At 44.2% G+C, this 9,662-nt stretch overlaps 1 protein-coding gene across 1 annotated transcript; it reads right to left on the bottom strand.

The window, feature by feature from the left end:
- Positions 1–6,227: 6,227 nt before the first annotated feature.
- On the bottom strand, positions 6,228–9,662 carry LOC125510260 (probable 26S proteasome non-ATPase regulatory subunit 3). The gene is made up of 8 exons (XM_048675381.1): positions 9,454–9,662; positions 9,126–9,316; positions 8,190–8,327; positions 7,983–8,119; positions 7,787–7,841; positions 7,588–7,698; positions 7,140–7,379; positions 6,228–7,059 (listed from the first exon to the last, which is right to left on the bottom strand). The coding sequence occupies exons 1-8, from the start codon at positions 9,557–9,559 to the stop codon at positions 6,547–6,549; spliced, it is 1,491 nt and encodes a 496-aa protein (XP_048531338.1). The 5' UTR covers positions 9,560–9,662; the 3' UTR covers positions 6,228–6,546.

Below are 9,662 nucleotides of genomic sequence, written 5' to 3' on the forward strand. Positions count from 1 at the left end.
TTCTTCACTCAATGACAAATTCCTCCTAGAAGAAATTTTGGATAAACGACTTCCACGACCCAAAACCGAGGCGAACAACGTGAAGCGGTGCATCTCTGTGGCATTTGATTGCCTAACCCCTTCACCCAAAGAAAGGCCAACTATGCTAAAAGTTTATCAAGATCTTTTCATCTGAACTTACATGTTAAATTCTTGCGAGTAAAATGCAAGCGCGGTCCTAATTCTTTTCCAAAAGTGTCGATTGGGTCCTAATTCTTTCAAAATGCACATCTGGATCCTAATTCTTTCTAAGTTGTTCACCCGAGGTCCTAATTTCGTCTGACCGCCGCTGACCAGCTCGCGTGGCGCTTTGACCGCTGCCACGTCGACTCGAGGGCCCACGCGGGAGATTTCCCGCGGTTGGAGGTTGGGAATTTAAGCAGTTTGGCCCCTGGAGTTTATGCTTTCATCATTCCCCAGTCCCTAGGTCTTCTGCTTGCTCTCTTCCTCTCTCTGGCGCCGCGCCGTCGCCGCCATGTCCGCCGCCGCTAGCTCGTCTGCCGTGAAGCACCGCGGGAAGAAGGCTTCCCAAGCGCCTCCTCCACCTCCGGCATTAGCCCTTTTCTCGCCGCCCATCTCATCGCCGGCCCAAGCGGGTATGCTGCCGTTGGTACCATGCCCTAGCTGCCGCATTCGATCTACAATTCGTCTTGTATCAAAATCAGAGGCAAATCCTGGCAGGATTTTCTACAAGTGCCAACCACCATGTAAGATCTTCTACAAGTGCCCAATCGATTTGATTTTTCTGTGTTTCTTTTTGGCTGAATTTTTTTTATTTTTCTGTGTTTCTTTTTGGCTGAATTTTTTTTACTCAATTTCTGTCAGATTCCACCAAATCCTTGCCAACATTATTATTGGGAAGATGGACCAGACAACTATTTAGATTTTTTTGGTGAGAGGTGGATACGTCAGCCCTGGATTGAGCAGTTTTGATTCAGCTGGTGTCATTGCAAGTGAAGAAACAGAGGTGCAAGTGAAGAAGCAGAGCACTGTTGAGACTGTGGTGTATGCAGAAGCAATGCAGAAGATGAATGAGCTCATTTTTCTCTGTAGGAGTATTCTCAGTGCACTTGTTGTACTGATTGTAGTAGTGGTGTATGTAGGATTTAAGAAGTGATGTGGTAGTATGATGTATCTAGTGTTCAATGCTTGTTGGTGTATCCAGATGTTGATCATGTACTGTTGCAATGAAATTGAACTAAAATTTGGCAGCATTTTGGTTGTTTTTCTGTACTTTTGCAGCAATTTTTTTACTAGCATTGACAGCACAAATAAACAGTAATATACAAGGCCTTTCTTTTACTAGTAATTGAACTTAAAAGCAGTCTGAAAGATAGATAGATGGATTCAGCATTACAAGGTCTTCAAGTTGTGCAACAAAAGTAGGAAATAGCATTACATTTCCATGGTTTGTGTGAAACCCAAAGTCACATCTCAGCATGAGGTTTCATTACAAACCATCTTGTTTCCTAAGCAAAAGAAAAACATCCTACACTGCTTCTTTCCATAACAGCTTTGTAGTCTTCACTTCTGAATTGTTGGGGCTTTGTTCTCCTTAGTTTTTTTCACTTTCTTCCTTCTCTTCAAACCTAGTGTAGCAGTAGTATGGCTTCTTGGAGGTGGCAGGGCATCTCTGCAGTTTGCAACGAACTGGCTTTCTGGTAGAGGAGTTGGCACTGCTGTTTGAGATTGTTGAGTAGCTATAGCCTACAAACCAACCAAACATTTAGTTAGTAATGTAGGTGAATTTCTGGAAGAACATATGGCATTGCATTTATTAACATTGCATTTGAATAAAAAGCTCTCACTTGGTCCTGTAAAATCTCAATCACAGTAGATGAAGCAATATCATAAGTCATAGAAGAAGATATCATATTGGATGTACTTTTGCCCACTTGTGGACATGCCTTTTTCTGCAAAAAAATCAGAAATGTTGTTGAGCATTGCAATTTCAGAAATCTGTCAACATTTGAGGGAAACATTTAAGGGAAATGCACCTTGCAACTGGGCCTTCTCTTGACTGGTAGTTTAGTTCTTTGTTGTGTTTCTGGAAGCACAACCTGAATTGGCACATGTTCTTGTATTGATGGCTCATCTTCAGTTGTTGGCACATGTTCTGTTGCTGCATGTTCAGTTGCTGCATGTTCTGTTGCTGCATGTTCTGCTGATGCATGTTCTGTTGCTGGATCATGTTCTGCTGCTGCCTCTTCTGCTGCTGGCTCCTGTTCTGCTTCTGCCTTATGTGCTGCTCCAGGATCTTGTGTTGTTGGTTGTCCTCTACCTAGTTCAGGGCACTTTCTTTTGTTGTGTCCTGGTTGATTGCACACACTGCAGTGCCCAATAATGCCATGTCTGCTCATCCTAGTTCCATTGTCCTCCTCTAGTGGGTTCTGCTTTCTCTTCTTTCCAGGCCTACCAACTTTCTTCTCATAGTTTGGTGGCAGCATTTGAGGCCCATTAGTTTTAGGCCACACTCTAGGATCACTACATGGCATTATGATCTTGCCATAAGCAGCTTTGAAAGCATCAATGCTGTAGCACTTGTTGACAACATCCTCTGGTTTAATTCTTTCATGTCTTAAACATGCAACTCCATGTCTACATGGAATTCCTGAGAGCTGCCATGCCCTACAAGAGCACTCCTCCTTCTGTATGTTCACATCATACTCCCCAACCATGCCCATAACATGAAATATGTGTTGTCCAGCTGGTAATGCAGTGCAGTTGTTGGACATGTTAATATTTTTATCCAGTTTCTTTCTAATTTTGGGACAAATTTGACCACACATCTCCTCAGATTCCAGATTCTTGCTATAAAACCTAGTCATTAATTGGTCCTTGATCTTCTTAAGACAAGTAACTATAGGCATTTCTCTGGCATCAAGTATATACCTATGAAATCACTACAGTTAGAACAAATGAAATGCTACAGTTCCAACAGTATGAAAGGATGCAGTATGACAATTTAAATGATACAGTACTACCACTTACTTGTTGAACACTTCACAACTGTTTTTCAGAAGCAAATCACACTTTGGGAGTTCATGGAAATAAGCCTTGCACCACTGCCTTGGGTCAATTGCATCCAAGTACTCATAGGCCCCCTGGTCCAGCTCTTTCATCTCTTGCATGTACTTCTTCCAGTCTGCCTCATGTGTAGCTCTTGCAATTTGCCACAATTTATTCTTCATTACATCACCTTTCCAGTTCTTTGCAAAGTTTTGATGCAAATGCCTCACACAAAATCTATGTTGTGCATGAGGAAATATTGCATTGACAGCATTAATCAACCCCTACATACATTGCAGAATAAACAAATGAAATGCTACAGTATGATAATATGAAATGCTACAGTATGATAATATGAAATGTTATAGTATGATAATATGAAATGCTACAGTATGATAATATGAAATGCTACAGTGTGATAATATGAAATGTTATTACTACCTTCTGCCTATCACTCATCAATGTCCATGGTGTTGTGTTTTGTATGTTCAGATCCTCCTTCAGTGTGTTCAAGAACCACTTCCATGTGACAGTATCTTCCACTTCTACTATGGCAATTGCAATGGGAAAGATACAATCGTTAGGATCAACTCCAACAGCAGTCAGCATCACTCCACCATACTTGTTCTTAATGTGACACCCATCAATGCATATAATGGGCCTACAAGCTAGCAGAAAACCCCTTTTGCATGCATCTAAGGCCATGTAGCAGTTCTCAAACTTTCCATTGTTTGCATTCACAAACATGGTACTGCCAGGGTTTGATCTTCTGATTTCAGCTGCAAAGTCCCACAGTAAATTATACTGCTCAAGTTCATCTCCATGAATTTTCTTTAGTGCAATCCTCCTTGCTCTAGCTAGCTTACTTCTACTAGGTTGCATGTTGTAGTCCAACTGAACAAGTCTGCCAAAGTTCTGCAGTGTCATCTTCTCATCTGCTCTAAATGTTTCCACATACTTGCCAGCCAAATATCTTGCTGTAAATTGCTTGAGTGCCCACTCTCTTTCACATGTATGCTCACCCACATACTTCTTCACAACCCATGCTTTGGTCCTGCTGTCAGGTGCAGCAAATAAGAACCAGGGACAATCTCCAACACAACCTGCCCTTATCCTCTGCTTATCATTCTTTATGTAATGAATTTGCACTCTCTGCTTCACAATGTACTCTTGAATTGCTGCTCTTAGTTCAATGACAGACAAGAACACCATGCCTATGTGAAAACTGACTTCTTTCATGTTCTCAGGCCTCCACCTTTTCAGCTTCACTTTCTTTTTCATTTTTTTCCTTCCTTGTGCATCTACTACTTCCACTTCCTCTGCTGAATCACTATCTTCAAGCTCTGAATCTTGTAGCTCCTGCAGTTCATCTGTATCATAATCACTGTCCTGCTCCCATTCAGATTTCTTCTTTTTCTTCTTCTCAAATTTTTCATCAACCCATTCTTCATACAGATCATCATCATCTTTGTCTACTTCATTGTCAGAGTCAACCCAGTCTGAATCCCATTCACTGTCATCACTGTCACTGTCATTTTCATTGGGGATTTCTTCTTCTACCACAATTTTCCTCCTGCTTCTTCTAAGCTCATGTCCAACATTTTGTCCCACTGGCGGAACACTGCTACTCCCTTCATTGCTGTTGTCTGCATTAAATTGGTTCAGTCTGCCTTTATGAGCTTTCACCTTAAACCTGGGACTTCCTCTTATTCCACTGCTAAACCCAGGAGATTTAGGGCTTAGTACAGGAGGTAGCTCAGGTGTACCACTAACATGAATATCATCAATTACATTGTCAAAGGCCATGTCTTTGTGATCAACAAACAACTGAAAGTACTAGAATTTTGGAACAACTGCTGTCATATGCAAAGTGTCAGTGTCACAGTCCACAATCCGCAGTCCATCGCCTAAATTCTTTCCAGGCAGTAACCAGTAAATAACATGCTTAGATTGGTCACTATATCCCAGTTGCTGCATAAAATCAGTGAGCCAGAGAGGAGACCATGTATCTACTTCGCAACCATCAAACAGAGCAACTTTCCCATCGACATACGTCTTCGATCGGCCAAATCCGCAGAAAAATCCAGCATAGTTGATTTCTACGGTAAAAACCTCCTCTTGTGGTCCTAGGTATCGAGGGATTCAGTCAAATACTACCATCGATTCGTGCTAAATAGGTATCCGCAGAAAAAGAGGATCAAGGGTTAGGGTTACGGGCACCACACTGACCGTATCGTGGAGGAGGATCTCTGGGTCGCCGATGCACAGGCGCCATCCTAGCGGCGGCGCCGTCGGACAAGCGCCTGCCTCTTCTCACTGGACCACCGCCGTCGATCTCCCCTGTTTCGCCAGAGCAGAGAGAGGTGGGGAAGAGGAGAGGAAAAGGACTACGGCTGCGGAGAGATTAGGGTTGGGGGGCTCTTTTGAAAAAACGCATGGCTGGTCGCTATCCCGCGTGGGCCCTCGAGTCGACGTGGCGGCGGTCAAAGCGCCACGCGAGCTGGTCAGCGGCGGTCAGACGAAATTAGGACCTCGGGTGAACAATTTAGAAAGAATTAGGATCCAGATGTGCATTTTAAAAGAATTAGGACCCAATCGACACTTCTGAAAAAGAATTAGGACCGCGCTTGCATTTTACTCAATTCTTGCAGATGTATCATCTTAGGCTTGTTTCGTCAGAACAAAACTTAAGCTGCCTTAGCTGTCCAAAGCCTGCTACACAAATAATTAATGCTATTTCTGCTAGAATATAATCTTGCACTGTATAATTGTATTCTGGTTATATGCAAGACAGATAGAAAATGAATGCCAAGTGAACCAGTTAAGTACTGCTTTACTGTTGAACACTAATAGATTTCACTCAGGCCTGGCATGTGCCAAACATGAATACTTCATTGTCCGCCTAAGTGAAATACACAGATGTCACTTAAACAGGGTAGAACCCTAAAAAGATTGTGCTTACAACCTCAACTTCTCTTCTAATTCTTCTCGTCATTCAACAGTACTGCTAAGTGCAAAGTGCAGCACCTTACTGCAACTCCGCAAGATGACCGAGTTAAAAGGTACAATTCTCTAATGTTAATAGTGGCAACAAAGTTTCAGCCACCCGAAAACATTAGCAGAGTGATTATGAAAACAGGCAACACCACGGGCATATGATGAATCATGTACATCGAAAATGAAGCAACACATGGAACTAGTCCTCAATCAGCTTCCCACAAAGCAAACACAGGATGCAGTGCAAAACAGTTTCCGACAAGCTCTCTCAGTTCCTCGATTACAGTATCTCATGGAAAAATAAGGCGCTTCCTACCAATTTGTAGTGATATAAGAATTTGCAGTGAAAAATAAGGTGCTTCCTACGAACATAAAAAACCGCACCGAGTAATCATTCAGATTGTCCCTGCAAGGATATTGGACTGCGGCCCCTGAAATTGACAGAGTAGTACCAGCTTCTTCGTAAAGAACAGGCAGCACCTGAAAGCATGGAGAGGGAATCTAGAAGTCATCATCGTCCTCCTCGGCCATGTGTTTTGCAAGTTCTTCCTCCTGCTGGAGTCTCTCACGCCTCTTCTCTGCACTCTCCTTTTCCTTGTGAGAATTCGGGGGGAACCTCAGAGCCTTGACTGCCTCGTTGTGCATGTTCAGGCAGAACGCAATCCTGGAGTTGAACGCAGCCTGTGGCTCGTTTGTTGAGTACACGTCGCCAGTCTCTTTCGACACCACCCAACCATTGGCATGATCGATGGTGGCATCAATTGCCCCATCTCTGATGGCCTTGGCTACAATGCTCTCAGCATCAGCAACAGCAGTCTTAGTATCTAGCCTCAGTTTCTTGGCAATGTCAGCAAGGGAGATACGTGAGTAGGAAATGCTAATGTTGCGCAGTCCAGTCCGGATGACGTTGTGGCGCAGCCTCACAATCAAATTGGATGTCCTGTCGGCACTGAAAATGCTCCCAAATTTCTCTGCAACAGCTCTAAACACTTCTAAGTCCCCAACTCGAACAGCCTGGAGATCATACATGAAAAAAAATTAAGAATGTATCATGCAGCAGTAACATGTATATTTTCCAAAGAAGGTGAACTTACATTTGTAAGCTCAAAATATGGTGTCAAAGCCGCCTTCATTCCTTTCTGCATGAAAACAGTTCTCTCTGGTATCTCCCCTAAAAGTAGCCTTACTAGTATAGCCCATTTGTTGCATTGGATGCGGAATCCACGAGCTGCAGTGGGTGCTTTCCGTGCTGCTTGCAAGAGGCTCTCTTTAGCATCAGTGTATTCGAGCTGAATTGTTCTAATTTTTCCCAAGTAGAACAGATAGCGGCAGAACTGTGAGAAAAATAGGGAGATTAGTTCTTGTCTACAACATACCTTCACATGATCAAATGAAAGAATGACAATTTCGTAGGGTGTTCATCATTAAATCGATAACCAGCCTTAGTACAAAGAATAAAGACATATTGCATTTCTACTTCAACTGCAACAACTCAGCATAAAAACAGGAGAGCAAATAAAATACTTGATGAATTATGATTACCTGCTGATTGGAATGTGCTTCAAAACGCGGTGCCTTTGACCTAAGTTTTTCTGCCTGATCATATAGGTTGTAGTGGAGGTAATTGCGAAGAAGCAGGTTAAGAAGAGTTTCCTGCCATCGAAACCAGAAGTCAACCCCATAATTTGACAGCATTCAAGCTGTATGTCTAAAAAATTGAAAACTAGGGTCTCAGAACAACCTGCCCAAGCTCATCATGGTGAAGAGTTGCCATCCTGTGCAACCCAAGGAGAGTTCTGCAAAGAGATAATTGTATGAGAAGAAAATGAAAGCAGGACCGAACAGAAAAAAGCGCTTACTAGTTACTCAGAGACGCACTGGAAGGTCTGTATAGATACCGTGTAGTGAGAATAACAATTCATGATATAATAACTCACCCACGAATTTCAGCAAGGCTGTTGGTGAGTTCATGGACATACGAGTAATACGAATACAGCCTAGAAGCCAAAACATCAACAGTCCTCCTGTTGAGATTCTTCAAACGAGCAATGCTAGAGTTTGCACATGCTTTAGCCTGAAGAGAACATCAAATTGGTATGTCTCATCACTAATGATGACAAAGTGGAGGAAACTCTCGGACATACCTCATCATATTTCTTGTGATCAATAAGGAAAATCAACACAAGCAGGTAGCAGTATATTTCAATCTCTGGGAGTCCATGCTTGATTGAAACTTGAGCAGCTGGAGCTGCAGCGTCAACATCCATCTCACTTCCATCTTCCTAAAGGAGGTAACACCATATGAACATAAAACACCTCTGAGCAAGAGAACACTTCAGTTTGAAAATTTTGATGTGTACAGAATTAATCCGAAGCAAGTTCTAACCCCCTATGCACCAAGCATGAGATTATCAATTACTACCTCCGATCCATAGTAAGTGTCGCAGTTTTCAACTAAGGTTGAACTAACCTCAGTTCAAAGCTGCGACACTTATTTTGGATCAGAGGGAGTGACAGTTAAGCATCAGAATAGAAGGAACCTGGTTTGACATGAACTTCAGTAGTGAAACTCAATTGCAAAATATGCAATTGCTCAAGGCTTGTACTGCATCACCACACAGTAACAGTTGCTTTGCAGCAATGATTTAGATTATGAGTTCTAATTTATTTCTAACAAGCCAAGCAATCCAGAACGATCTCATGCCAGACATAATACGAGATACCCAAGACTGTGTCAATTACCAATTAATCGTCAGAACAGAAGGAACCTGATTCGTCGTGAACTTCAACAGTGAAACTGAATTGGAAAATCTAAAGGCTCGCGTTGCATCACCATACAGTAGCCGGCTAACAGTTACTCTACTACAATGGCCTAGATTATGAGTTCCCATTTACTTCTAAAAGGCCAATCAATCCAGAACGATCTACCATGTCAATCGGCAGCCAAGACACATGTAACACATGTAGAATAACAAACATAGCATCAGACGCTCACGTCCTTGACGGTGTCATCAGATTCAGGCATAATTGCATGTTTATTCCAAATCACGAGAGCTCTGAAGTTGCAGGCAGAAAGATACCTTGGGGAGGAGAGGGGAGAGGCGGGTGAAGGCCTCGGAGGAAGCGGGCAGCGCGAAGGCGAGGAAGGCCGCGACGTCGGGGGCGGCGAGGCGGCGGCGCAGGGCGACGGTGAGGCGGACGGCGCGGGAGATCCGGCGGACCTCCTTGGTCAGCGACCCCGCCTCGACCACGGACGCGATCTCCTTCAGATCTGCAGGCACGGCGAGGCAAACACACGTGAGCTACCGCCCGCTGAGCGCCTACGGCGCCGGAAGCTGAGCTAGGGTTTGGGGGCCGGGGGGACTGGGGGACTGGGGGACTGGGGGGCGAGAGGGACGGGCTACTCACGCTGCAGGGTGGAGAGAGCGGGCGCGGGCGCGGGCGCGTCGGCGGCCGCAGGAGCGGCGACGGGGGCGGGCTGGGCGGAGTCATTCATCTCGACGTCCTCCGGCATCGCGGCGTCGGCGACGAGGTCGAGGGGGGAGGGGTAGTGCGTGCGGCGCAAGAGGGGGGAGTGAAAGGGAAGGCCGGAGGAGAGGGGATATTGCCAGGGGTAG

The sequence above is a fragment of the Triticum urartu genome, chromosome 5 (genome assembly GCF_003073215.2).
Source record: "Triticum urartu cultivar G1812 chromosome 5, Tu2.1, whole genome shotgun sequence".
NCBI classification, from domain to species: Eukaryota; Viridiplantae; Streptophyta; class Magnoliopsida; order Poales; family Poaceae; genus Triticum; species Triticum urartu.

Coding starts and splice junctions, on each gene's coding strand:
- LOC125510260 (XM_048675381.1), bottom strand. CDS start 9,559: ATGCCGGAGGACGTCGAGATGAATGACTCCGCCCAGCCCGCCCCCGTC. Junction 9,317..9,453: donor CGCTCTCTCCACCCTGCAGC/GTGAGTAGCCCG, acceptor CCGTGCCTGCAG/ATCTGAAGGAGATCGCGTCC. Junction 7,842..7,982: donor AGCCTTGCTGAAATTCGTGG/GTGAGTTATTAT, acceptor ATCTCTTTGCAG/AACTCTCCTTGGGTTGCACA.